The sequence below is a fragment of the Calcarisporiella thermophila genome, assembly GCF_041956535.1.
Source record: "Calcarisporiella thermophila strain CBS 279.70 unplaced genomic scaffold VTP21scaffold_35, whole genome shotgun sequence".
Taxonomy (NCBI): Eukaryota; Fungi; Calcarisporiellomycota; class Calcarisporiellomycetes; order Calcarisporiellales; family Calcarisporiellaceae; genus Calcarisporiella; species Calcarisporiella thermophila.
The window spans coordinates 99,166-126,342 of NW_027192225.1; the positions used below are offsets into that span (position 1 = coordinate 99,166).

Consider the following 27,177-nt stretch of genomic DNA (forward strand, 5'->3'; position numbering starts at 1 on the left):
AGCCAAGCCACCTACGTCACTAAACGGCGTCAGCAGAGTTGTCTACTTGTTTTCTCGCTTTGCGCGATCCCATTTTATGATTCTGGAGGAACAACGTGCGGGACATTAGATTGATTACCAATAGTTCAGACGCATGGATTCAATACGAAGACTCAGTGGTTTTTGGGGACGGTCCGAACGTCGCGAGCAGCGCCGCAACGTCACCCCTTACTCGCGCCCCCCACCCAAACAAACCAAGCAGCCAACCAAGGAGCAGGAAGTAAGTATCGAACATGTATTTTCCGTGATGATCGAGGAACTCACGCTTCTATTACTGCACTCTCCTGTTCCGCTAGGGTGCAATCTGGTCTGTGATCAAATCCCTCACCCCCTTCAAACGAACACCGCAGCGCCAGCCCGAATCATCGACTAATGGTAATCTACGCATACTGCCGCCTGCGATCCTGCGAAATGAGGTGGACACCCCCACAAAGCCTAGAAACAAAGAGAAGCGCGTGCGAATCGATGAAAGCCAAAATGTAGAGTTGATTGCAGAGGCGGACACTAGCGAATTGAGCGAACGCTCAGTTGATGCTGATACCAGCGGCGAGTTCTTTGATGCAACCGAATCCTCATTTGTTCTAAAGGAGGGGGCGGCTGCAGCACAAAATAGCGCCGATGTCGACAGGTCGGATGCATCCGATTCCGAGGAAGAAAGCGACCAAATCAAGCCTGCCGCTAAAAAGAGCAGCATGCTTGATTCGGCGCCCAAACCTAATGACAGGGTGAGTGGGCAATTTTGGGGGGTACCTTTTGATTCAGATTTTGCTCATGAATGTTTGTTGAGGCAGGCGGCCAAACCAAAACCAATTGCATCCCTCGCTTCGCGCCGCAGCGACCTGAAAGAGCGCAATCTGTTAGGGGTTTCGCCGGCTTCCAAGCGCTCGATGAAAGTGGGGGATCGCTCGCGAAGTGGGTTTGGGTCCACCTCAGGGGTGGCCAGGCGGGCCCCGTCGAAGCTCGCGAAAACGGCACTGCCCGCCGAGCCCAATGGCAGTACCTTTTCACCTGCAAGCAGCATTGCCACCACCGACACTTCACGCTCTGCCGTGTCCACCTCCAAACGCCAGACCATGTCCTACCGCCGCCAGCAGGCGGCCCGCGAATCACGTGCTCGACTCATTGAAATGTGCCGTAAATTCATCAATGATCAGGAGGCACGTCCGCCTCCTATTTCGATTTTTTCCCGCCCCACCGCCGCCGCCGCCGCCGGCTCCTTGCCAAATCAAGCCCGGCGGAGCTCGGATGCATCCACAGCCTCATCCACCACCTCTATCTCACGGGAAGTGCAGAGCTCACAAGCCTCCAAGCCGTTTACAAATGCTCTCCGTAGGGAGGAGCCCGCTGCCATCCCGGTCTACTACTACGGGTCAGGATGGGGGCCAAACACGCGCCCCTATGAGCGTCGGAATAAACGCAAGCTTGGTTCACCAGAGCCGCCGCGCCGCTCACCGCCTGCCGAGCCAGAAAAGCCTGTTGAGAAATCAGCCATCGCACCTCCGCCCGAGAAACGCGTACGGTTTGCCAAAGAGAATCAGATCAAATTCTTCTCTCCCGCCAGGGGGACTCCGGACAATTCGCTTATTATGGACGCAGACAGCTCTCCCGTCGCACAGAAAACCGCTCCGTTCAACCTGTTCTCGAGCAGCATGCCCTCCCCCGACACTCACGCGTCCACTCAGCCCACTTCCGTGGCTCCCCCCGTGCTCTCTTTCTCGTTCGGCCCTTCCGCTACTCCCACCGCCACCCCTGTAAAATTCAATTTTGCACCCTTCAAAACAACACCACTCAGTGGTGTTTTCACCGCCTCATCCACCACCGACCAGCAAAAGCCCGCCGAGCCTGCTGCTACCACCCCGGCATCCTTGCCTTCAACCAGTGCTCCTCCAAGCATCCTCGCCAAATCCTCAGGCAACGCGCCCTTCACCAATCCGCCCTTTAAATTCGGCTCAATCCCGCTGTTTGGAACGCAACCGAAGCCCGCTGCTGACGCGCCTCCATTCAACCCGCCCGAATCCCAGGCTCCAGAGCGAAATTCACCCCCTCCGCCTGCAACCAGTTCCCCTTCAAAGCCCCCCTCATTCCTGGCCAAGCCTCCAATGGCCGTCCCCAATTTCTTTGCCGCGCCCTCGAAGCCACTTGCTGCAAGCAAGCCGGAGCTCAATTCAGTTACCATCATGCTCCCCGAGGTATCCGATGAAAACCCCGACTATTGCTTCCCCGCTCCGACGCGGCTCCACTATTTGGCCGAAGACGAAGTGCTCCTGAAGAAGATTTTGGCGCTCCCAGTTGAGGAGTTGCCCGTGTACACTTTCGAGTAGGTTGTGGGGAGAAGAAAGGCCGCCGCCACTTGGTTTTTGGGCGAAGAACTCGGGTTTCCATCGCCGACACCCTATCTTATTCGAACATTATATCATTTTATCCTTTTTTTTTATTGCTATTTCTTTCTCCCAGCTCTTCCAAATTATCCTATTTAGAGGAATTCTTTTGTTTCAACTTGTGGATGTAAATATTTACCCATTTATAAAAGCTTTTTTTTAATTTGAAACATGGCCTTCTTTATTGTATTTTTTTTTAAAAAAAGGTCATCCTCTTAAGAATTTTCGAGTTATTTATGTGAAAGTAAAGGATTGAAATATAACCTCGACACGACCTCTCAATCCGCCATTGTGGAAAAAAAAGAAAAAATCCCAAGCCACGAATTCTTGACACGGTCAGCTCTTTTCGTGCACCCAACCTCATCTTCTCTTCTCCTACATCTAATCCACCGTCTCCATTTTGCTTTGGTAGTTGACTGAACAGAGTCCTCCAAACCAGCAGCATCAACGTACATAAACATGAGCCAACCCGAAGTTCATCAGCTTGATCTGGGGCCCGTCACGGCCCATGCCTTCAACGGTGACCGCACCCAGGTCGCCGTCTCACAGAACTCCAATGTAGTTTACATCTATCGCCGCACTCCACAGGGCGGCTGGCAGCAGACCGATGTCCTGACGGAGCACGACAAGCTCGTGACCTGCTTGGACTGGGCGCCTAACTCCAACCGCCTGGTCACCTGCTCGCAGGATCGCAATGCTTACGTGTGGAACCTGATCGATGGGAAATGGCGCCCTACTCTGGTGCTCTTGCGCATCAACCGCGCCGCCACCTACGTTAGGTGGTCGCCTCTCGAGGACAAATTCGCGGTGGCGAGCGGTAGCCGCGTGATTGCCATCTGCCATTTCGAAGAGGGCAACGACTGGTGGATCTCGAAGCATCTCAAGAAGCCCATCCGCTCCACCGTCCTCTCTCTGGACTGGCATCCAAACAACGTTTTACTGGCCGCGGGCTGCGCGGATATGAAGGCGCGCGTCTTCTCCGCATACATTCGCAATGTCGATAAAAAGTACTCACCCTCCGATCCAACTCCCTCCACACCCTCGTCTGACCACTTCTTTTATTTTTGCACCATTTAGGCCGGCCCCCACCGTGTGGGGCGACAAACTGCCCTTCAACACCGTCTGCGGCGAGTTCGCCAATGGGACCGGCGGGTGGATCCACGGGGTGGCCTTCTCTCCGGACGGCAACGCGCTCGCGTTCACGGGACATGACTCCACCATCACCGTCGTCTATCCCTCCGGCGACGGAGCCCCCGCCCACAGCTGCACCGTCAGCACGCCTTACCTGCCCTGCGTATCCCTGACCTGGGTGTCGCCGCAGCAGATTGTTGCGGTGGGGCACGACTGCAACCCCATGCTGCTCGAGACGCGGGATGGGCGGAACTGGGAGTTTGCGCGGTTTCTGGACGAGGCGAAGCGCAAGTCGAGCATGCTGGGCTCCACCGCGTTCAACAAGTTCCGGCAGATGGACAGCCGCGCCCAGGTGGCCAGCGCCAACACGGATCTGCACACTGTGCATCAGAACACCATCACGATGGTGCGCAAGTACGCCACCAGCGGCGACCGCGCCACCCAGATCTCGACTTCCGGAGTCGATGGGCGACTGGTGGTCTGGTCCCTGTAGAGGCCGTAGGGATCCCCCCTCCTCCCCGAAGGTCCCCTCGACTTACCCCGTCTCGACCGGCGGCATGGCATCAGACTTTTTCTTGGCGGAACAGTTTTTATTTTCTCCCAACGTTAAGCAATAAAACACGGAGGGGGGAATAGAATGAAGTCACCAACTAAAGGGGTCATATAGCTCATTCAATGCCAAAGAAACCTGTCTTTGTTGTATGAAAAAAAAAAACTAAATAAACGGAGGGGGAAAAAAATACAAGTTAGAGAAAAAGCAGAAAAAAGCAGGAAAGAGCGATGCTCGAACCATCCTCGAAAACGAAGTCGTCATTGCAAAGCAAGCGAATATCAAATAAAAATAGATATAAAATAAAAATAATAATAAAACGAAAGACGAGGGAAATAAAAAGTTCTACTCTTGCAAAATGACTTTTAAGAAGTTGGCGAAAAAAAAAATGAGAAAATTGAAATAAAGTAATGAAGAATGACGGTTAAAATAGAGATAAACAAAATTAAGGATAAAAATAGCGAAAATAAAGACTCATCGAGAATATAGCTATCATATAAGAGAATGCGCTGGCGAAAGAAAAAAGACCATGGGAGGGTCATTTCCCCCCCATTTTTCAAGCGATTCGCGCCCTACACCTCATCCCCATCCAGATTGATCAGGCTGTGCAGGCTCCTTTCAAACTCCACCGGATCGAATTCCACTCCACCCATGCTCATATTGAGGCCCATGCCCATGCCTGCCAGCGCGTCTACCGTCATTTGGGCACTCTCCGGTCCACAAGCACCCTCGGCAGAGGAGGCCGAGAGCGAGGACGGGTTCGTGGTGAATGCGTCCATAAGCTGCGCAAAATGGTCGCTTGCGTTGGGGGAGAGGGCAAACTTCTGCGCGAGGTCGTTCTGCGGTTGGGTGCATTGAGCAGGGGGCTGAGCTTCCGCGAGATGCGGGGTGGGCAAACGGCTGCTGGAGCTGAAAAAGTCAAAGCGTTAATGCGCGCCACGGGACAATACAAGGGTCGCTAAAAAAGTTACCTGTTCTCTTGATCCTCCACCAGCGAAGGGACATCGCGCTCCTGCCACGGAGTCGTCAGACCCAGGCAGTTCGCAAGCGACAGGGCGAGGTTGTCATCGAAGGGGAGTGACAAGTCAAAGCCCCCGCCTCCACCTCCGACCTGGGTCGCATTTGCACCACTCTCGCCAGGCGCCCCACTCAATCGACTCGAGTCAGCCGAGGCCGACACGGCCGAAGTAGAAAGGGACGCGTCCTCCCCGGCGCCATCCTCCTTGATATCCGCGTCCTCAAACTCCCACGGCATCGGCGATGAAGTCAGCATCGTGGTGCTTGCGCCTGTGTACCCGCCCGGCAGGCCTTGCTCGCTGGCAACCTCTTCCCAGTTGGCCACGAGAGTCTGATGGGGGTTGAGAAGAAATTCCTCGGCGCCCACAGCGCCGGCACCAAAACCAACCGAGTCCGAGAAGGGCTCCTCGTCGAGCATGCCGTCGAACAACCGGTCGAGACCCATAGGGGCAAACTCGCTGCCACTGCTCTCGCCGCTCTCCTCCAACTCGTTTTCCTCCACCTTTCTCGGGTAGCGCTGTGTCTGCTTGGCTTTTGTGTGCAGTTTGTGACGCAGCTGCGACTGCAGCACCTTCTCCTGCAGCTGCTGGTGCTTCCGCTTGGGCTGGCCACACGCGGCCGCGGCGGTGGAGGTCGAAAGGACGGCCAGAGTGGAATCGCCGGTGCATCTAGGGCAGTAGTAGTCTCCCCGCAGCTCCTGCTTCGTCTTGCTTACGCACTCCAGGTGCAGCCATGCCATGCAGCGGTCGCACTGGACCATGTCGCCCTCATCCTCCTGTGCGCCACAGATGCAGTCGATGACCCAGTCTCGATCGCCTCGCCTCCTTCCAGGTTGTGACTGGCGCTCGATGCGCTTCCTCTTTCTCCCGGGTCTCCCGGCACCACCCTGCGCCTCTGCGTCCCTCGCGCTCTCGCCTCGGGCTCTTCTTTCCGCGTGCACGTGGGCAATACCCTGAGTGGTGGGCTTCACAATGGGGCTGGACATCTCCACTCCGCTTCCGCTTCCGGGCCCACCGAAGAGCTCGCGCGTGGCGGTCTCCGCCTTCGCCTGAGAGAGAACGGTGCATCGCTCTTGGTGATACGCCAGCCCATTGCGGTTTTTGTACGTCTTCTTGCACCACGCACACACATAGGGCCGCTCCCCGTCCTCGCGTTTACGTTGCGGTTGCGAGGCTTTGCGTGCCAGCTGCTGCGAGGCGGAGGCCTCGCCGCTCTTGCGGTCATGGGCGAATCGTGCGATGAAAGGTTGGCCAAGGGTGGGAGGGAGGAGGGAGCCTGCCAGCGAGGCTGGGCGCTGAAGAGGGTGTCGCACTGTGGTGCTGAGGGAGGATGAGCCGCCGCCGCTGCTCAGGGTATGGCGCGGAGGCGTTGGATCCAGAAGCCTGTGGTTGACGGAGATGTGCCATTTTTGCGCAACACGCCCGGCTACCATGCCCTTATTATTTCCGATTTTACCGCCCCATCCGATGCATTTGGGGGCGCGCGGTGCCATCTTGAAGGGCCCCTCTTCCGATGCGCTCCCACTTGAAGAGCCGGCGGAGGAGGCGGAGGGAGCGGAGGAGACCGGGGTGAGGGCGGACAACGAAGCCATGCGTTCACGCATGACTTTCTCCTTTGCCTCGAGCAATCGCTGCTTCAGCAAGAGGCCGAGGGGGAGGTTGATTTTCTGCTCGTTTTTGTTGTCTTCGGCAAAGAGCTCGAGGGTGGTCTTGTCGAGCCGAAGCTTGGCGTGGGCGGGCCGACTCGAGCGATGAACAGGCGAGACCTTGGAGGGGGAGGAGGAGGAGGCGGGGAGGCCGATTCGCACGGGAGTTGGCGTGACGGTGGTGCGGAAGCGGCTGCTTGTGCTTGCGTGGCGCCGGGGGGTGAGAAAGAAGGGCTTCGGGTAGGCCTGATGGGGCTGCTGATGCTGGTGATGCTGCGGCTGTGATTGCGATTTGATGTGGAGGGGCTGCGACTGGAAGTGGAGCTGGAACTGGGGAGCGGCCGGGGGCTGCTCCAGCGAAGCAGAGGATTTTCTTGAGGTGGGGGATGGGGTTGTGGGGGAGGAGCCGCGCCCAGCGCGATGTCTGGGTGTTGAGGGTTGGTGGTGTTTCTTTCTGGATGCCCGCTGCACGTCCTCCGCCTTTTCCGCACCCGCGAACTGATCCATTTCGTCGCTCCCGGACGCGGGCCGCGTGCCCAGCCCCATGCCTTCTCGCAGTTTTGCCGATGGAATCCGCTTGTGAGGCGGTCGCAGCACCATCTTGCTTAGAGCTGCCCCATTGTCTCTGCAGTCAAACAGCGACTCGGCGGTCGGCATTGGGCCACCGGCCATTCCCTCCTCAATGTTCTCCTTGCTTACATCGGAGCGTGTCAGCGGGGGTCTGGCGGGGGCAAGCGGCTTCAGTCGGGGCTCTCCTCCCTGATCAGCGGCCGCCCATTTATTGCTCCGCCGCGTGTACTTGCGCTTCTTAGTGAGGGTATCTGGTGCTGCGGCTGATGTCAACATGGCCATGTCACTGGGTTTGCCTTCTAGCGGATCGGAAGCGGCATGGTCGTCGGCGGGGCGGCCACGCTTTTTTCGCTGCACGAGGGCCGCGGTGTTGGAAGCAGAATTGAGCCAGCTAGAATCGGAAAGGGCCCCCTGCTGCTGTGTTGGCAGCTGTTGTTGTGTTTGCTGAGATGGCATGGCTGAGTCAACCGGAGTCACGTCCACATTTAGGAGCTGTTGACGATTAGCAAAATGGCCACGCACTGGCGATGACAGGGTGCTGTGTGAGATGGATTTGGATGGGAAGGAAAGAATGTTTTGTTTAGTTTATGGCAAGGGCGCGGAGAGGATGACGATGCCACCCAAGCATAGACAAAGCAACACAGAAAATCTTGAGTTTACCTTGGACGTTCCACACGCGTTCGATTAGCTCGGGGCGATAATGGGACCGGATGTTTGGGGATGAAGAGACCGAAAGGAGTGGGTTTGCCCGGCTTTCGTGGACTGGGTGGTTTGATAAAGCCATCCATGGCCAGGCGTTGAGTAGATAAGCACGAGTAGATAGGGCTGGGGGGGGAGGGGAATAGTTTATTGTGTATTTATGTATAGCGCCAAGGGGGATTAGAGGATATTAATTACTGGGACAGTTCTAATGGGCACCAATGAATGGCTGGCAAAAGAACGAGCAGCGCAACTAATATGCTGGCACGAAAAAAAAACGGATGGAAATGAGGAGGAAAGGTGCAGGGCAAGGAACAAGAAAAAAAAATCCGAAAATTTCTTGCTTTCAAGACGGCAGCCGCGTTTCTCTTTCTTTAGCCAGCCCAAAAAAGAGAAATTGCGGATGACGTCGACGCATGCACTCTGTTTCAAAAAAATTGCGTGTCGCGGGTGCCCAATTTCAGTCCATGCAGATCTTAAATTGTATTAAGGCCCAAATAGAAAAAGCCAACCTCGACATGAACCTTAACAGGCCCCTCAGCCGCCCAGCCGCCTCCTTCTCTCCCACAGAGGCCGTGGGCCGATCCAAGCACATCCTCGTGCAGGCCTCCTCGCATCTCCCCTAGCCTATGCCCTCCTCCCCGCAACGCAGCTCTACACGTCTCCCTCTGCCCTCGCCCTCTCGACGGGGGGGCGCTTTCCCACCCTCGCTTTATTAGGCGTAGGCTTCTCCCCACGCCCTCGCCTGTATATTCAATAGTCGGGTTGAGGGCCGGCCAGCTCATTGGCAGAAATCGGACCGTGCTGTGGCCCAGCTCCACCGTGTGCGCGTGGAGAGATCGGGCCGGTTCCCATGCGGCCCCCTTATAAATCGGCCCTTCCTAGAGCGGCCGTGGACGGGCCACAAGTGGCCTGAACCGAGGGGGAGGGGGGAGGAGAGGGCGTCCCCTCTCTTCCTTTTTTTGCGAGTGAATCTTCCACGGAGAGCCTAAGCTTTGCGACGTGCACATTAGAATTTCTTGTATTCAAATCCTCTTGGCCACTCACACCGGGCAGGCTGGGGATACGAATCCAAACACAATCTCATCTCTCTGCTTTGTCGGGGAGCGCAATAGAGTTCCCCTGACAAATGGCGCGAGCCACGTAGTTATTCGGGCTGTATAGCTCGTCCCGGCCTCAGCGTCTCGTTTAAACAATCAACCCTCCTCTTCACTAACATTCGAATTCAAGAAGAGTCTGGGCCATGCCCCTCGGTACTTGAGGGCGGTCCACAGCCCTCGGGGCCACACAGGCCCGGAAACCTGCTTCCAGCAGTTAGCTGTAGAGATTAGTCAGAGGCCTCTCACACACTCTCCCCCCTCCCGCATTCTCGACCGGAATCCCGCCCTAGCGCCGGATGCTTTTTGCATATATTTCATCTTATGCCCTTATTAAGCCAAACAGAAAACAAGGGTGACGTGCACGCCAGGGAAATTTCACGGGGTTTCAGAAGCGTCGGAATGGTTTGAGAGGGGGGGATGCCAGTCGCGAGTTTCCTTTCCAGGGGGTGATCTGCGGAGTTTTTTTTTTTTGGGGGGGGGGGGTGAGTGCTGGATTTAGTTTAATGGCCTAGAAGAGAAAATGAAAACCCAATCTATTCTAGGACCAATGTCGTGCGAGGACCCGCCAGGCCATTCCGGCTATCCGTGAATGAGGAAATATATATATTTTTTAGATATTACTATTAATTATTGACGGAGATGAAAATAGAGAAGCCATTAATAAAGGAAAGAAAAAATAGAACTCATGGTAATAGGCACGAACCCTAGTGCGGTTATACAAATGACAAAGAGAGGAAGACAAAAGAAAAAGAGAAAAAGAGGAGAGAGAAAAAAAAAGAGAGAGTCAATGGCACCAAAACAGTGTTCCTTCATGCTTTTTCTGGCCCATTGCACGCGCTGCGGTAGGCCTCCGTCTTGACAAACTTGGGCACGGAGTCTGTGCTTAGCAGATACTCGATATGCTCGCGCACCGTTGCATAGAGCTTGGCAATGGTGTCGATGATGGCGGGGGTGACGTGGTCGAGGGAGGTGGCGGTGGAGGCGGCGGGGGAGGAGGAGGAGTTGGTGGTGGCGGAGGAGGAGGAGGAGGAGGTGGTGGTGGTGGTAGTGGTGGTCGTGGTCGTGGTGGTCGCGGTCACGGCGGTGGTGCCCGCACTACCGTTGGCCGAGGCTGGGGTGCTGGTGCCGCCGTTGGCGGGAGAGGGGGAGGCGGAGGAGCTCGTGGAGGCAAGCCCGACATTGGTCATGTACTGGATCATCTCCTGTCGGAGCGCGTGGTCGATGTTGATTTCGGAGGGGGAGCCGGGGGCAAGATAGGTGGAGTAGATGGCGAACGCCAGCCCCACGGACTCCTTGTGGGACCCCGTTCCGTACGCGCGGGCAAACTCCTGGTACTCCGCCCAGAACGCCAGGTTCTCCTCGCAGAAGTTCGCCTTGAGGAACTCGCGGAAGAGGGGGAGCAGGTGTTTGTGGGACAGGATCTGCTGCAGGCGGGCCGAGTTGGACTCCTTGGAGTCGAGGTGCAAGTCGAGGAAGCTCTGGCCGCTCGACACGGTGCGCGACCGCGACCGCGACCGTGGCGTATACGAGAGCATCTCCTTCAGCCCCACCACGTCCGCCGCGGACATGGACGTGTCGGCATTCCTCGGGATTTTGGCGGAGAGCGGGCGCGGGGGCCTGTCGCGCTCCCGCCGGCCGCCCTTCTCCTCGAGGGCCCAGCCGGCGATCCGCTCGCCGTCCTCCGTCAGGCGGTAGATCACGCCCTTGTTCGGCTGGATCTCCTTCTCCTCCCCCGTCTGCTTCTCCGTCTTGTCCACGATCTCCTCGATCAGGTTGAGCCGCATGAACTCCTGCCCGATGCGCATCGCCTCCTGCCGCGACACGACGGTGGTGAACTCGCACAGCCAGTCCAGGGCCGCGAGGCCATGAAACGTGTTGCGATACAGGGTGAAGAAGAGCTGGCGGTCCTTGACCTCGACCCCCAGCGAGCGGTTGACCTCCCCCGAGGCAATCGAGGAGGTCTCCGCGTCGTCCGACATCGCGTTGTTGGGCTTTTCCCCCGCGAACCGCTTGAACACCGACCGCGTCAGGTCGGGGGTCATCAGCAGCGTGTCGTCATCGGGGCGCCGCTCAAGCACCATCACCTTGATGGGGGTGATCAGCCCGAGCAGCGCCTGGAGATGGGCGGCGGCCAGATTGTTCTTGTTGATGAAGCGCTCCAGGAGGCTGGCGCCCTTGGCGGTCAGCCCGAAGAGCGCCTTGTCCTTGAAGGACCGGTTGCCCTTGTCGGCCGCATTCTCCATCAGATAGGCGTCCAGGAAATGCTGGCATAGGCTCCGCGCCATGTCTTTCGTCATGCTGAACGTGGTGGTGACCGTGGTGGTGACTATGCGGGTCGGGTCCTTTGGGTCGGGCGCGCGGTTCGTCTGCGAGAAGCGTAATGACCGCAGGTTGGTGATGGCCTGTTCGGCAGTAAAGGTGTTTGAATAGGTGCGGAAATTCCGGCGATTCGTTTCCATGGGCAGCGAGACAACGAGGGTGGCGAATAAGTCATGGATGTCCTAAAGGGATGGGAAGGAGAGAGAGGAAGGAAGGGGAGGGGAGGGTGTCACAGATTATGATTCGAAGGGCAGAGAGGTGTCGGAGATGGGCCATACCTTGACAAAGGGGCGACCAGATTTGGTGGTCTTCATGGTTGTGCTGTTGTGAGATTGCATCTATGGGGTGGTAGGGGTGGAGTGGAAGGATATCCACTGTATGTTCAGCGCGGCTGTCTTGGGATAATCCCGAGAAAAAAGAAATGAGAGGGACTTGAAGGAAAATGATGGAACAGAATAGAATAAACTAAAGCAGAGATGAAGAGAACAGCGCTCTCTAGTTGTTGCGCTCAGAGCATGTGAGAAAAGGGAGAGAGGGAGGGGGGGAGAAAGAATGGGATGGTTGAAGAGAGCGCGGAAATGCAAGGATGGAGATGCAGGGAGTATTTAGATGATGGAGGGAAGGGGAGGAGGGGGGAGCGACAAATATTATGACGGAAGCTGAGGAGAAACGAGAACACGAAAGACTACCTGTTTCTTTTTGCAAAGGATTTAAAGTTGTCCTGTGTACGGACGTTTTTAATTATCTCTTAATTTGGCGAGGAATCTTCGTTTACATTTTGAAAACACATCAACAAAGATCGAGGCCCCTCCTTGCAAAGAGCCGTGACAGCTTTTCCGGCCCCACCTGTCAAGCGGCAACGCTAAAATCCCCGCAAAGGGCCGCATTCCTGAGGCCCTCGCTCCCTAGCCGCACGATAGGCCGAGGCTCGAGGCGACCTGCCGACTCATGCTTCTCTTCTTGCCCCAAGAGAGAAATGCATGAAATCTCTTGCTTAATTGCTCAGAAACCAACCAAGGCGCTAATGGCTGAATCCCTGCTGACGAAAGCGATGACCTCATTCTCGGGGGAGTCCCTGCCATGGGCAAATCCACCCCCGCTTCTATTCCCCTTTCCAGTCAGCGACGAATCCCTTCGCGTATACGTGGTCGCCGTCCGCGACCGCTGGCAAAGGGCAATGGCCGTCTAAGCAGAGCAATGCTAGTCCGCCTTCTTATTACGACAGACTCTCCTCTGAAGAGCACGGCGGGGTCTGGTGACCGCTATCTAGTTGTTGTTGTCAAGATCCGGCCGGGAGCCCCGCCCATACTATCCGGATCCCGAGTTAGGAATGCAGGCCAGGATGGCTTGTGGCGCAGCCAGTTGGGCTCATGAGACCGAGAAGCATTGACAGTCCGCAAACCCGTTGAAATCGGAGTGGATCTTGCCAGTGCACATCCTAGATGCCGCTGTGCAAATCGGTTCATTGGTGCCACCCTGCCTACTGTTTAGAATCCATTTCCCGCTGCTTTCAAGCCAGAGCCATTAAGGTTGATTCTAGCCTGGAAAGCAATGCCGGCTGGAGCGGTGGGGGCCGTGGGCGTGGCTTTTTGCAAAGTTCGATGCCTTTTTAGGGTTTGTTAGCCAGGGCGGGCGATTTGTTAGCTGGCGTGCACAGAGAAGCCAAAGGTCAGCTCACAACGGGTTCTCTGTTATCCGAAACTAAGCGCTCACAAAAATCTTTGTTTGTGCGTTTCAAGGCCCTTTTTCTCCCCCCGACCATTACCCGCTACGAGGAATGAACCATTGGAATCGGCCCATCTGAACTGCCGTTGTTGATCAACTCTGCCCTTGCCTTTGCTCCTTGCTCCCCTTTCCCTGCCCTCATCGCCTCTCCTCTCTTTTCTTCCTCCGCTTCTCGCGACCGTCTCCCCCCTCCCTTTCCGCTCTTTCATACTCATCTAATGCATAGCTCGATACCCCAACTATCACCCAAGACATCCCCGAGTCAGAGCGCATCCCTGCTCTGGTCTCCCGTCACCCCCTCATCTCCTTCTTGGAACCCTGCCGCCCTCTCCCCGCGCTCGCCCCTCGCACTCCGAAGCCCCGTGCTCCCTTTGCATTCTCCCCGAGGCCATCGGCGGAAACCGTCCAATCCTCCCGAGACAGCCCCATGGCGATTAAGACGGCCAACCATATTCCAGTGCTTTGTCCTATTTATGTTATTCGCGGCGGGTCTCTACATCCTCAATGTCGGGCCGCTGTTTGCTACCAAGGATATAGAGCAGCTGTTCCGCATCAAGGAGCAGAGCGTGGATTCGGAGGCTGCGCCAAATGAGGTTGACTTGCGGACCTGCGGCACATCGCCGTGCCGGTTCCTTTTCCCCATGTGGATAGGGGAGGGCGAGTCGAAGGCGCAGATCCACTTCCAACAGATTGCATTGCTTGCTGGCCAGCTCAACCGCACCATTGTTCTCCCCAATGCCTCACGTGGCCGCCTGGGAGCCTGCCAGAAGTTCCCATTCTCCCACTACTTCACCAACGAGACCCTCGTGCAGCTCAAGGAGCATTTTCGATTCATCTCGTACGAGGCGTTCGAGGCCTGGGTCCAGGAACGCGCCCCAAGTCCGACCGCCCAGTTCGTCTTCATTGAGCGCGAGAGCTCGAGCCTGTTCTCCTCCTGGTTCCCGCCCGCCATCCCGAGCCTCGACACGCTCCTGAGCCAGTACTGTGTGAAGTCTCTTCGGCTGCGGCACAACATCTTCCGGAATTTCCGCTTCTTCGCCCCGAGCCCCAAGCAGCGGACGGAAGCCGAGATCGACGAGGTGCGCGCAAATCTGATCGACCGCCTGACGCAGCAGCGCCCCATCTTCTCGATGGCCCATCCGTTCTACCGCGCTTCCCCAGACGTCATGCTGGTGCGCTATGACTTGAGGCATCCATTGTTTGATGTTCCGGTGGCCGGCCCACCCCTCAACTATGACCACCGGTGGTTTGAAGAGGCAGCAAGTCTAGCGCGAACGTTGAGGCCCTTCATTGCAGTCCATTGGCGTATGTATCTTCTTTTGTTTCTTTAAGGACATCCCCCCCCTCCCCCCCGCCCCCTGTAGAAGAAAATTTCTCGTCCTCTCCGGGGTGGGATGCATCCCGCTTTGCCGTGGGATTGCATTCTAATTGTGTTGTGTGCAATGCATTAGGGATGGAGACGATGGACCCGTCGGTGCTTCCCACCTGTGCCCATCGCCTGGCCGCGTACCTTCGAGATCTCAAAACACGGTTTGGAATGGAAAACGTGTATCTAGCCACAGACTATCCCCTCGAAGGCCGATATTCTCACTCGTCCACCTGGCATCTGGACCAGATGGCGCCCGACCATCACCGAGCCATTCGCGAGTTGAAGAGCGAGGTGGATCTGGTTTCGTGGATGACCATGTACGATGCAAAAACCCGGATGAAGGGCGCCGAAAAGGCGGCGGTGATCCAGGAGGCTATTCAGTCTCTGCGCAAGGCCGAGTGGCCGTTAGACGAAAGTCAAGGGCACGTCAAGAAGGGTCCGAAAAAGGATCTTACGGACGACCAGTTCGACCCCGGTCTCCTCGGCATCCTTGACAAGCTCGTGGCGACCCAGGCCGAATATTTCGTGACGGGCGCGGTGGATTGTGCAAAGGCGTCCAGCTTCACGGCGCAAATCGCAAGAGAGCGGGGGTTGAGGCTGCATTCCGAGATGGCGCTCTTGCCGGAGGAGGGCCGAGTGCTGAAGAATATCCAGGATTATTGGTAGCATGATGTAGAAGCCATACGTTGGTTGTTGTTCTTGGTGGATTGACATGCTTTTTCATACTTGATCTTATTTGCTTATTTATTTATTTATTTTACTTTATTTTATTTACCCTTATATTGGTGCCTCTCCCTCCCTAATTCACATCTATTCCTTGTATAAAGTCGATCCCAGAGAATGGACCCTTTTATTTTCCCATACGCCCTTGAATATGAGCTCAAACATCAGCAGGAGAAGGCGAAATGTGCTTCCATAAGTCAGGTCTTGATTTCTAGTCACCTGATAGAGAGTCTTTAAAATTGAGTGGTCACCGATTTCTACCCGTTTCCCAACGGCTGGGAAGCTTTTCTTCACCATGGAGTCCGATACGACAATAGAGCCTCTTTCGCTCACGGACAAGCTCAATCGCGAGACGCGTGCGATCCACGCACGGACCCACCATCTGATCGCCCTCAAGCTCGTGGCTGCCCTCACCGATCCGCGGATCTATCGCCAGCCCCTCCGCGACTTCTATTTTCTTTTCCGGATTATCGAGGAGGAATGGAGGACCCGAATGAAGACATGCGCTGTTCTGAAAGAGGCCTACATCGAGGACTTGATGAACAGGCGAAAGGCATTTGAGCGCGACTTGCGTGCCTATTACGGGAGGGGATGGAAGGATGTGAAGATCACCCCGAGGATGCTCGACTACACGGTGAGTTTGTAAACCCTGGAGTGGCCGTCATGAGGGGATGGAGACTAACTCGTATTTTTATGTTGCCCTTGCTTCCTTGCCCTCCGTGTCTCGCCAGAACCATGTGAGGTACATCGGCGCTTATTCTCCCGAGTTATTGCTGGCCTACGGGTAAGTACGAGCACGGGTAGTTTCTCCTGCTTGACTGAGAGTGATCCACAATCTCTGGCTGCCAATAGCTTTACCATGTATGGTGCCCTCATTTCGGGAGGACAAACCATCCGCAGCAAGGTCCTGGCCCGCAAGCTCTTCCCCAGCAACGGAACCAACATATTTGTGTTCCAGGATGCGCAGGGGGCGGAAATCGATACCAAAGTTCTTCGCCAACAACTGCACGACAAATTCAATCGCCTGGAGCTGAGCGAGGAAGTGAGGGAGCGCTTGGTGGAGGAGGCGAAGGAGATATTCCGAAGGAACATAGAGGTGGTGGAGGATATTAGTGGGGTGGAGTACTCGGTTGCGAGATGGGTGCTACTGGCAGTGTTGCTAGTGGTGCTGCTGAGATTGGGGTGGAAGGCGGTGGGCTATGTGTTGTAATATGCTGCTTCTATCGTATGCTTCTCGGTTCCTCTAGGCTAACTCGCTTGTTTTTTGGATGTTTTTTTTTTCCTCTTGCCAGTCTATAAGGGTGCTCATTCTGAGCCATCTGCTTTCTCATCCTATTTCATTTGTGTTGTTTAGATAGCTCTTTTTATTTATATCCATGATCGGTATAAAGGGCGTTGCCATCCTAGCCGACTCTTTCTAATCATCCTAGAATGCGTGACTGCTTTGTGACGTCAGTCGGCCTCTCCCAAAAAAAAATTCGAGGTTGCTAAAATGTCTTTCCCTCTCCCTCCCTATTTCTTTCTATCGAAGAAAACTTCGTGTCGGTTATCCATCCATCCGGCGAGTTTATTAGTCTGAAAAAAAAAGGTATCTATTTACATCCATCCATGATGCAGTCGTAGCAACAGTGACCGTGGTGGGTGCTTTTTATTGTGGCCCAGTCCGCTTCTTGGAGAGAGGAGGGGAATGGAGGGTGAATGGGTGATTTTGGAATGGGCCCCATCAAGAGGGAGCACATTGGAATGCTGGAGTCTGGGAGAATGAGGGGAATTGGGCACTAGCTACGACTCCATGGGAGAGATGCCGACCTGTTTTCTACCGCGATGATACATCGATTTATTCCACCGATCAGCTAGATCTAACTGTTTTTTATTTTTCATCTGACTAGAAATAATGGTGTCCCCGGTTGCGAAGCATTCCATCGTCAAGAAGCGCACCAAGCCCTTCAAGCGCCACCAGTCTGACCGCTACAAGTCCGTCAAGGTAGGAGAGAATGAACTCGTTGTAACCTCCATGCATCACACTCACCGTGGTCCATTTTTGCCTTCTCGCTTTTAGGAGTCATGGCGCAAACCCAAGGGTATTGACAACCGTGTCCGTCGTCGCTTCAAGGGCCAAATCCCCATGCCCTCGATCGGTTACGGATCCAACCGCAAGACCCGCCACATGCTCCCCAATGGATTCAAGAAGTTCGTCGTCTCCAACGTGAAGGAGCTTGACCTCTTGTTGATGCACAACCGCACCTTTGCCGCCGAGATCGCCCACAATGTCAGCGCAAAGAACCGCGTTGCCATTGTTGAGCGCGCCAAGGAGCTTAATGTGCGCGTCACGAACGCCCATGCTCGCTTGAGGTCTCAGGAATAAATTTTTTTCGTTCTGTTGCTATTTCTTTTTATGAATAAGAATAAAAAAGCTAGTCCTTATTTCCCTATGCTCGCCGGAGAGAGCGGCCTGTCTCGTGGTGAGGGCCGCTCATGGCGCTTGTTCTACGGATCAAGGGTGCCTGTCGATGAGAGCTTTCCAGGGCCATCCAACAAAAGGGAAGGTCAAGTCACGCTTGGGCCGTATAAATGGGAATTTTCAATTTTTCCACAAGTTCTCCAAAGTAGATCTGGCACCAACCCTAATCTCCTCCTCCACCTCCACCCTAGCTTCATTCTCAATTCTATTCTTATTATCTCTCCCTCCCTCCCCTTATCCTTCACGATGGACCCAAGCACCAAGCGGGCCGTCAATCTTAGCGTACTTCGGCGGCATGATAAAACCATCACGGAGATTTTGGATAGCTCGAGCCACGTTGTCATTTACAAATTCAATAGCGCACGTAAAGAATGGGTAGGCGTTCTTTCTCTATAGCCCCCATGAGGAATGACACGATCCCATTCCGAGGCGGCTCAACTTACCTGTTCTCCAATGTTTGCTGTTACTATAGGAGAAGAAAGGCGTAGAAGGAACCATGTTTATTTTCAAGAGGTAGAATTCATGATTTTCATTTTGTTCTCGATTCTCCCCACTTGCCTTGCTGCCATCGGCTATGGAGTGGGGATGGCAGACTTTGCTTTAACTCGTGTTCCCTGATGCGTTTGCAGATCGGTAGCGCCTGTATATGGATTTTTTATTATGAATCGATTGAGCATCGAGAACTTCCACACATTTCTGACATCGGACGTGGAAATCCAGCTTTCATCGGAATTTATCATCTACCGAACAAGCGATGGTGGGTCCTCATCGATTGTAGGGGTGTCGTTGCTTCGTTAATTTTTACGTGCATCTACATGTCTAGATAACATTCACGGCATTTGGATATATGAGCGAGACGATAAGGAACGGATCGGACAGAGATTACTTCAGTGGGTTTCTTAATGCTTCCATGAAAATGCTTTCATTAATCCCAAGCTCTAACTCCCGATCAGATGCTGCTCTCTCTCCCATTCTATAGAGCCCCCGCCCATGCCTCCGCCGCAGACTGCTTCTCCCGGTGCCGCCATAGACCCGCCTAAATTCGGAAAGCAGATCGATGTTCTCACCCTCTTCCAGCAAGCGGCTGGCAAAGAACCTACCGATCAACCGCAGCCGCCACCGCAATCACAGACACAGCCTCCATCGCAATATCAGCAGCAGCAGCAGCAGCGACCACAATCACAGAGGCAAGATCCAGGGAATGAGCTGTTGGCAATGTTAACAAAGCGAGTAACAAGCAATGGCTCTCTCTCTCCAAAGGTAGTGTATATTTATGGGAAGGGTCTTTTGTGGATCATGCTTACTTTGTTTTCCAATTTTTTCCCTGCCAGTCGAGGAGCGGTTCTGACCATGCGTCAAGCCAGAGTGCTAAAGCTTTGCTCTCCATGCTCCACCAGCAGGATCCCTCCCGTCAACCCCTCAATGGCACCCCTCCTCCCCCTCCCCCTTCGTATCCACAGCCACTCTTCTCTAATCAACAAGTATCGCCACCCTCTTCATCGCACCAGCAAATGATGTATCCGTACAGCCCGTTGCAACCCCGCCCTCCCCCTACCTCTCTGCAGCAGCCCTGGACGCACTCTCCAAGCTTGGACCTTCTTAATCTGCCCGCGCCTCCTCTCCCCCCTCCGCCCCCTCCGCCTCTAGCTATGAATCAGGCGCCACACTCGCACGAACTCAACTACCACCATTCCTCTTCGCAGTCACAGCATTCGGAGCAGTTTTCGCGTGCTGCCGCAAGCGCCCTTTTACAGGTGCTTCGTGGGCCATTAACGCGGAAGGAGTTTGGAGAGAAATTCAAAGCTTTGGTACAGGTAAACGGGCTCTCTCTATTTTCAAGCATTTCTTGTCGGGAGTCGAAATGAAAAATATCCACCAAGTATTGAAAAATAACTAATTTCTTTTTTTTTTTCCCCGTTCTCTCATGTGAATAGGATCCAATCTTTTTGGACTTGGTATATCAGCAGTATATAGCAGGGCTATGAACAATTTTTCTTTTTTTCTTCTTCTTTTTGCTTCTCCTCTTTTCTCTTTTTTTCCCTTCTTTTCCCTTCTTTTCCATCCTTTGCCATGTTTTTCTCTTTTTTTCTTTTCCCTTCGGCTCCTGTCTCGTTTTCCCTTGCCTGTGATTTTTTTTCCACATCCTCCTCAATTGGCGCAATAAACGCTGTGTATGGAACCGAGGTGCTTTTTTTTGCGGGGTCTGATCTGGTCGGGGCAGGGAAATGAAAACGGAGCATTGGTTTAAGAGGCGCAAACTCGCCCATGTAAGGGAATCCAAATTCGAGCGGGTTTCCGTGACGGGGGGGGGAGAGAGTAAAACGCAGGGCGTAGGAATGAATCTCTTTCTGAAGGCTTCTTCCCCCCGCACTGCAAGTCAAACAGCTGAAGAAGTGCAAGGCGGCGAGGTGATGTAATCGGCCTCACCTTCAGATGAAGCGGTGGCTGTAGTTGGCCGCGTTTTGAAGCATTTCATACGAATTAGGGCCGGTGTCTCTGTTTTTCCTGTGTGACCCCAAATTAAAGTCACAGCCGTCCCCTTCCGCTCTCCTTCCGACCATCACTTGAGCGATTTTCTTTGCAGCTCGAGGCGTTTCAACCTGAAAATAGACTTGCTTTCTCCCAACTTCCGAACGCTTCCCCGCGGATTTCCATCTCCATTCTCCTCTCCTCCTCATCCCCCAGCGCACATTAACCATGGTTGCCTCCACTGCCTCGCTGAAGGCCCTTCCCCAGAATATCATACGACTGTGGGACAGTCAAGTCACTCGTGTCTCTGTAAGCATGCCCACCCGCTCTTGATGTGTTTTTTCCCACAATGCATTTAACTTGCTCTTGTCTTCTCCCCCCTCTGCCATGTTCCCTTCCCAACCACAGCTGAAGCAAATATACACCGTTGGAAAGTAAGTACATCTCCCCTGTCCCCCTGCTCCCTCCCCTGCCCCCTCATTCCCTTCCTGTCACTCTTTCCATGATTGCGGTTCCGATGTAGTCTAATCTCTTCCCCCGCTTTCTCCCTCTCCCCGTGATGCTGCCTCGTCTTGTAGGAGCGTCCTCGCCAGCAAAGACCAGTCCACGGCCATGCTGGTCCCCACCCAGTTCCTCCATGAGGAGCTCCCCGTTCGCCTGTCTCACACTGTGCGACTCTTGAATTCGCCCGACAGCCTCCTACCACACGAGCTCGCCCAAACCCCCGCCGTGCAACACGTGACGCTCCGCTATCTCGAGGACATCACCATGCTGACCAACCTACCTCGACCCGACACCCCAAGCAAGGCCTCGGAGTTTTCCGAGATTGTGAAGAGGGTGCGAGAACGGCAGCACGAGAACGTGCTTGCGATAGGAAAGGGGCTGGAGCAGCTGGTCAAGGATGGCCGGATCGTGCCGCAGAACCCAGAGCACGAGGAGCGGGCGCAGAGCTTCTTCGACCGGTTCTACGGGATGGCGCTTGGAGTGGACCTGCTCCTGGGAGAGCACATTGCGCTGCACCACGAAGGAAGAAACCTGGTCCAGCGCCTGCGCGTGGGCGACATTGCCCGCTCGGCTGCCGAAGAGACCCGCCGGGTGCTCCACGAGCGGTTCGGCAGGGAGGCGCCGGGCGTGGAGATCGTGTGCCGGGGCGGCAACGAGTGCAACACAATGTACATCCCCGACTATCTCCGGCGCGTCATCTTCGAGATCCTGCACCCCTCGCTGCGCGCGTCCATGCTCCAACCCGAGGCGCCCCCCGTCAAGGTGGTGGTGGTGGAGGGTGAAGAGGACGTCAGCATCAAGATCAGCGACCAGGGCGGCGGCTTCCCCATCAGCGCCGCCCAGCGTATCTGGTCGTATCTCGCCAACCCTGCCGTCATCCCGGCCCCGCACGACCGGCCCTCGGCCGCCGCATACCCCCACTGGCCCCTTCCCACCTATGGGCACGGCATGCCGGTGGCAAGGCTGATTGCACGCTACTTTGGCGGCGAGCTCAGTGTGGTGTCGATGGAGGGCTACGGAACCGACACCTACTTCGCTCTCTACCGCGACGAGACCTACCCCGAAAATCTGCCCGTGCCACAGCTAAGCCCCGGCGCCAACCTCGGCGAGATGCTGCAAGCCAAAAAGGCGGGAATTCTGAGTTCATAGCGGGCACAACCGTGTGCTTCCCACGGGGGACTCCTTTAGTATCTCTTGGTTGCTATTTTTCTGTACAATAAGCTCATTTTCTTCTTATTTATGGTCAATAGTTCAAATACAAGTTCTCACGTTGGTCTTTGCTGCTTTCTCTTCTCCTTCTCTCCCCCCCCTTTCCCTCTCTCATGTGTGTTTCTCTTTCTGTTTCTTATACTATGTATTTTTAATTCCCCCTCCCATTTTCAGCCCCACTTTCATAATAAATTATCTGAAAGCATCTCCCTCCCTGGACCAAAATAAATTCCTGCAAACTCTATCCAGGCTGAAAAGCCATCCGAATCAACCATTACCAAGTTTGGTGACGAGCGGCGCTGCGTGCCGGATGCCAGCAAGGAATGTGGCTGAAAATTGGGCGAGAATAGAATATTGGAGGAAGCAAAAAGTTCAGTGTTGAAAGTGGGTAAACAGGAAAAGCCGAGACTCAGCACGAGGTTCTCCAAGCCTACTCAAAAGATGCAACTCTAGCTATTTGTATACTAAGCTTCCCGTTAGGCGAGCAAGAGTTTGCAAGTACGACTGCTCTGAGCCCCGACTTGGATGGCCAAAGTAGTCGGTTAAAGAGAGTCGATTTTAGATTTAGTAAGGGCGTGTTGGTTCGGCTCAGCATTTTATACCTATATTGAGTCCTCGTGTACCCTGGCTAGTTCAAATTCCTCCTTCCCACATAAAGTTCCGGTCTTGGTCCCGGTGTAGGCAACATAAACGCGACCAACCCTCTATGCATTGCTATTATGGATAAGACATCTAAGACATCCTAAGCTATCTGCTTGAGGCTTTTCTCAAGGTGATAAGAGAGGTTGCTTCCCAACGTCTAAAGCGAGCCTTTTGGAGAGCCTCATTTCACCCTGGCGGTCGTCTATTCATAAGCTCGTAATTATCCGATCATGAACGGATGACTCCAAAGACAACCCTCTTGAAAGTCGTCCATTCACACCAGCGCGTCGAGCTTTAGAAAGAAGTAAATTATCTTGTGGAAAGAAGGCTTGCAGCGTGAGAAAAGATGGTAATAGTTTTACACGGTGCAATGCCCTTAGGAGAGTGTTTAACAAATTCTAGGGGAGGGTGAGAAATAAAGAGCAGGCCAAGGCTGTATTCAATTATTAAAGTTATGTAGTTATGTGATTTATTTCATTTTTCCGTAATTGCTCTGACGACCAGAGTCTTGCGGAATGGGAGCATCGACCGAAAGCCGTGAGGAAAATTGCTTATCAAAACCTTGTCAACTCTACCTATTCGAAACTGGGCACGAGACAATTGTACCTCTCCAACTCTTGGCCCATGACCTACTTAAAAACTAGCGCACTAAGTCCAATGATACTAGCGAGAGACTTTGCTCTATATTTTCAAGCCTTGGGTTCACCGTGAAACCTGATTTATTATTCATTCATACGGTTAATTTAATGGCGAGATAACAGGATCAAGATGATTGAATTTGAAAACCCGTGAGTGGATCGGCTATCCCTATTGTTGCCAAGTACAATATTTTGACTGTATTCAACTGCTGAGAATGAGTGATGTATATTGTTTTGGGTGGTAGAGCGGTTTCCAGAGTGGGTATAGCGGTAAGAGCATCACCCGTTTTGGTGTTATCACATATTAAAAGTCCCCTTATTCTCAACACCGGTTTCAATAAGGAGCCCCCATTATATGAAGACATGCTGTTAATAAATGGGGCAGTAAACGAGAGTGTTGCTGTTTTGATTAGGATCGGTGTTAAAATTATAGTCATATATTGTTCAAACTTTAATTGTAGCTTTGGTGTTCTAAATAAGAATCACTCAAAAGAGAACCGAGTTACCATGTATGGAACCTAGAAAATTGAGTTAGCATAGGAAATATATAGCTACGCTATGTATCATGATCATATTTTATTTCTCAAAGTATGGATACCTAGGTCCGCTCAGTATCATTTCCATCCTTAGTCCTAATACACGTGGCAGGGGCCAAGATCCAGGGGCCTCATGTAACCTATCCTGATATATTGATTTCTCATCTGTCGATTCTATTTTACCGGGTATTCTCCAATGAAATTTAGGTTGAATGAGCAAACCGGCGGGGTCATGAGAATGCTTGGGAGATAGATTCCGCCCTTGCGCACAACACCGCCCGGTCGAAGTTGTATGGAGCATTCAAGCTCTCCGGTGGCGAAGCTTACCTGCAAGCATCATTGTTTGCATCACACCCTGCCGGAAACAAGCAGGCGGTCGTATGATTGTGAATGCAATAGCGGCATTTCAGCTAGCCTTTCTATAGCTTCGTTTTCGTAATAGCGGGCTGCAAGACCCTTGAAGGTAGTAGTTTGTGCAAATCGTGTGCCATTTCCCTAAAATGTGCGCAATAGCAGCAAGCCAAGAATAATGCAAACGTTATAGGATGCCATGCCACAAATTACCTCGGTTAGTGTTTCCGTACCACCTTACCTAAAATCTGATTGGAAGCGGGTACGAATATTTCATATTACTTAGAAACCAGAAATAAAATTGCCATATGCCACTCAAATATGTGCTGTCGATGAAAAAGATGGCAGGAAGGCTATCTCTCTACCCGGAAGAGTTTTTTTCCCACCTTTTTCTTTTTATAGGTGCCAATTGCTTTCTAGTGTTGTGAATTTTTATTGTCTGTTTCTAAATTCATCTCTACGCTATGCATCGCTCCACGCTAGCTTGGCTGGTGCTCTCCCTATTGACTCTAAATGTTTGCGCCTTTCCGGTTCAGGTCACCCTACAGGACCGATTCACTAAACGCCTTGAGGCAGAGCGGTTTGCGAATTACAGCATCACCGTGAAGGAGCCCAAAGTGAATTGCGATAATGTCACGCAGTACTCCGGCTATGTTCACACTCCCACCGATAAACACTTGTTCTTCTGGTTCTTTGAGGCCAGAAAGGACCCTGAGAATGCCCCCGTCACTCTCTGGCTCAACGGCGGCCCAGGTGATGCTCTTGGATTTTGTTCCCATTCTGCTTTTGCTCTTTCTTGCATGATATTGACCCCTTTTTGGGATTTTCAATAGGTTGCTCAAGTTTGATAGGGCTTTTCCAAGAGCTGGGTCCATGCACTGCAGACAACACCACGGCCAAACATCGAGCCAACGCATGGAACGAAGTGTCCAATTTGCTCTTTCTAGATCAGGTATTGTCGGTTGGCGAGAGGAGAGGGATAATTGATTTATTGATCCCAATATTCATTCACTATATCAAATATCCTTAGCCTGCCGGGGTTGGCCTCAGCTACGGTAACATCTCTGCCGATTCCACCGTCAAAAGCAGCGAAGATGTGTATACGTTCTTGCAGATTTTCTTTGGGCATTTCACTAAGTACAATAAGAAGCCGTTCTACATATTTGGAGAGAGTTATGCTGGTAAGACTTTGTGCATCCTTTCCTCCATGGCCAGAGCTGAAATTTAATGTCGGCAAACTATAGGACATTATATTCCGGCATTTGCAAAAACAATTGTTGACAACAACGAGAAAAAGGACTCCGGTCTACTAAACATCCAATTAGCAAGTGTGGGCATTGGCAATGGTTGGACCGAGTATGTACATGTTTTGGGCCAAGTTTGGTCACAATTTACTAACTATTTCCCTTTTACTTTTTGTTTCTAGCCCCCTAACTCAATAGTAGGTTTCGCTGAGTATGCTTATGACTTCTTGTATTAATTCAATATCTTTTTCTTCTTTAGTGGCCACTACGGGACATATGCTTGTGACAACCCAGACAGTAAGTCATTTGATTGTATGAAAAAACAAACAACTCTTCTTACTCATCTTCTGTGTTCGCATGGATACTAGTAAAACCTCTTTTTGACAAGAAGACCTGCAAGAAAATCAAGAGAGACTATGAAACCAAGTGTAAACCCGAAGGTAAAATATTTTTGCGAGAAACTTCAGAATACACGAGGCTAAAGGGAGTGATCTACTCTCGCTTCTAGGGCAAAAATGTTATGACGACATCAGTAACGCAAAACAGTGCGGCTTTGCGGATGAGTTATGCAACAACGTTACCTATAATCCTTTCGGCAACCTCCACCTAAACCCATACGACATTAGAGTCAATGATACTACGGATTTGAATTCCGATTACGTGAATTTCCTCAGAAGGCCAGAGGTGAAGGGAGAGCTAGGCGTACCGGACAACATAACCTTCCAGGATTGTTCGGATAGTGTGTATGAGGCGTTCACGAAGACAGGGGATAGTATGGTCCCATTCCACAACGATGTGAAATATCGTATGTAACTCTTCCACCTTCGACACGATCCTAGGCTGGATATTTTGCTATTCTATGGCTTATTGATGATGTTGTCTACTTGATAGTGCTCGAGAAGAATATACCCGTGCTTTTATATGTTGGGGATCAAGGTAGGGTCGCCCAGATATTTAACCCAAACCCTGTTGCATCACTAACTCCTTGGTCCAATATATCTATCCCTTATAGACTTTATCTGCAATTGGATGGGCAACCTTGCGTGGAGCGATGCGCTAGAATGGAGTGGTCAAGCGGAATATACTGCTGCCAAACTGACCGAATGGAGCTTGGATGGAAAACCTGCGGGCAAGCAAAAGGCCTTCAAGAATTTCGTCTTTACAACCATTTACCAGGCTGGGCATGAGGTATATTCCGCCGGAGCAATCACTTCCATTAGTAGACTCTAACGCTATTTGCCTTTTAGGTTCCTGCGTACCAGCCCGAAGTTTCGCTCCACATGTTCCGATCTTGGCTTCAGGGCAAGACCACCTTTTAAACAAGAATACACTTGTTGTATAATACTAATGTGATTATATATGTAATCAATGTATCTACGGTGGTGACCAAGATAAACTTTTTAATTATGGGGATAAAATATTAGTACGTCCTTTTTTTTTGTTTTAATTTTTGAATAAGGGCCCGGATTAAATTTCTCTACTGTCTACCCATGCTTCAAAGACCGTCTTAAATCCAACGAATAAATCTTTATTAATTTATTCTCTTCTTTTTTGCACAGTGGTTTTATTTCCAGCACATTGAGCTGCGTGGGACCAAGTCTTTTTTTTTTTTTGAAATCACGAGGACTTTGAATAGATTTGGTCATGCGTGCAAATCTATCCCAGAAGTATTTTGACGGCAATAATGAGAGCATTTTGATGCGGCCCCTGTCTACTGTCTAATTCAACATTTTGGAATCATATATTCGCAGTTACTAAATCCAGTTTGACCTATATATCCTATATCCGAAGCTCTTCTAGCTATTTATTTCTGCGCCACATTTGTTGCAATCTCATATAGCGTCCTACTTAATCTAGT

The 27,177-nt window shown here is 52.6% G+C and overlaps 11 protein-coding genes across 11 annotated transcripts; 9 read left to right on the plus strand and 2 right to left on the minus strand.

The window, feature by feature from the left end:
* Positions 1-133: 133 nt before the first annotated feature.
* Positions 134-2,360, plus strand: VTP21DRAFT_8000 (uncharacterized protein; the record flags this gene model as incomplete). Its single annotated transcript, XM_069398805.1, has 3 exons — positions 134-259; positions 336-764; positions 831-2,360. 3 exons carry the CDS (start codon positions 134-136, stop codon positions 2,358-2,360), a joined length of 2,085 nt encoding a protein of 694 aa, XP_069246016.1.
* Positions 2,361-2,876: 516 nt separating this feature from the next.
* VTP21DRAFT_8001 (uncharacterized protein) lies at positions 2,877-4,041 on the plus strand (the record flags this gene model as incomplete). Its single annotated transcript, XM_069398806.1, has 2 exons — positions 2,877-3,424; positions 3,495-4,041. The coding sequence occupies 2 exons, from the start codon at positions 2,877-2,879 to the stop codon at positions 4,039-4,041; spliced, it is 1,095 nt and encodes a 364-aa protein (XP_069246017.1).
* A 629-nt stretch (positions 4,042-4,670) lies between these two features.
* On the minus strand, positions 4,671-8,118 carry VTP21DRAFT_8002 (uncharacterized protein; the record flags this gene model as incomplete). The annotated part of the gene is made up of 3 exons (XM_069398807.1): positions 4,671-5,007; positions 5,070-7,868; positions 7,991-8,118. 3 exons carry the CDS (start codon positions 8,116-8,118, stop codon positions 4,671-4,673), a joined length of 3,264 nt encoding a protein of 1,087 aa, XP_069246018.1.
* Positions 8,119-9,938: 1,820 nt separating this feature from the next.
* Positions 9,939-11,786, minus strand: VTP21DRAFT_8003 (uncharacterized protein; the record flags this gene model as incomplete). The annotated part of the gene is made up of 2 exons (XM_069398808.1): positions 9,939-11,630; positions 11,727-11,786. 2 exons carry the CDS (start codon positions 11,784-11,786, stop codon positions 9,939-9,941), a joined length of 1,752 nt encoding a protein of 583 aa, XP_069246019.1.
* Positions 11,787-12,097: 311 nt separating this feature from the next.
* Positions 12,098-12,637, plus strand: VTP21DRAFT_8004 (uncharacterized protein; the record flags this gene model as incomplete). The annotated part of the gene is made up of 1 exon (XM_069398809.1): positions 12,098-12,637. One exon carries the CDS (start codon positions 12,098-12,100, stop codon positions 12,635-12,637), a length of 540 nt encoding a protein of 179 aa, XP_069246020.1.
* Positions 12,638-13,391: 754 nt separating this feature from the next.
* VTP21DRAFT_8005 (uncharacterized protein) lies at positions 13,392-15,208 on the plus strand (the record flags this gene model as incomplete). The annotated part of the gene is made up of 2 exons (XM_069398810.1): positions 13,392-14,478; positions 14,625-15,208. The coding sequence occupies 2 exons, from the start codon at positions 13,392-13,394 to the stop codon at positions 15,206-15,208; spliced, it is 1,671 nt and encodes a 556-aa protein (XP_069246021.1).
* A 352-nt stretch (positions 15,209-15,560) lies between these two features.
* On the plus strand, positions 15,561-16,475 carry VTP21DRAFT_8006 (uncharacterized protein; the record flags this gene model as incomplete). Its single annotated transcript, XM_069398811.1, has 3 exons — positions 15,561-15,899; positions 15,997-16,049; positions 16,118-16,475. The coding sequence occupies 3 exons, from the start codon at positions 15,561-15,563 to the stop codon at positions 16,473-16,475; spliced, it is 750 nt and encodes a 249-aa protein (XP_069246022.1).
* Positions 16,476-17,159: 684 nt separating this feature from the next.
* VTP21DRAFT_8007 (60S ribosomal protein eL32) lies at positions 17,160-17,630 on the plus strand (the record flags this gene model as incomplete). The annotated part of the gene is made up of 2 exons (XM_069398812.1): positions 17,160-17,249; positions 17,325-17,630. 2 exons carry the CDS (start codon positions 17,160-17,162, stop codon positions 17,628-17,630), a joined length of 396 nt encoding a protein of 131 aa, XP_069246023.1.
* A 66-nt stretch (positions 17,631-17,696) lies between these two features.
* On the plus strand, positions 17,697-19,591 carry VTP21DRAFT_8008 (uncharacterized protein; the record flags this gene model as incomplete). Its single annotated transcript, XM_069398813.1, has 6 exons — positions 17,697-18,101; positions 18,199-18,239; positions 18,356-18,483; positions 18,550-18,616; positions 18,680-18,986; positions 19,058-19,591. 6 exons carry the CDS (start codon positions 17,697-17,699, stop codon positions 19,589-19,591), a joined length of 1,482 nt encoding a protein of 493 aa, XP_069246024.1.
* An 832-nt stretch (positions 19,592-20,423) lies between these two features.
* VTP21DRAFT_8009 (uncharacterized protein) lies at positions 20,424-21,848 on the plus strand (the record flags this gene model as incomplete). Its single annotated transcript, XM_069398814.1, has 3 exons — positions 20,424-20,504; positions 20,604-20,629; positions 20,774-21,848. The coding sequence occupies 3 exons, from the start codon at positions 20,424-20,426 to the stop codon at positions 21,846-21,848; spliced, it is 1,182 nt and encodes a 393-aa protein (XP_069246025.1).
* Positions 21,849-24,539: 2,691 nt separating this feature from the next.
* On the plus strand, positions 24,540-26,638 carry VTP21DRAFT_8010 (uncharacterized protein; the record flags this gene model as incomplete). The annotated part of the gene is made up of 11 exons (XM_069398816.1): positions 24,540-24,828; positions 24,909-25,027; positions 25,106-25,256; positions 25,320-25,431; positions 25,502-25,516; positions 25,579-25,616; positions 25,688-25,759; positions 25,828-26,124; positions 26,211-26,255; positions 26,332-26,507; positions 26,567-26,638. The coding sequence occupies 11 exons, from the start codon at positions 24,540-24,542 to the stop codon at positions 26,636-26,638; spliced, it is 1,386 nt and encodes a 461-aa protein (XP_069246026.1).
* Positions 26,639-27,177: the final 539 nt, after the last annotated feature.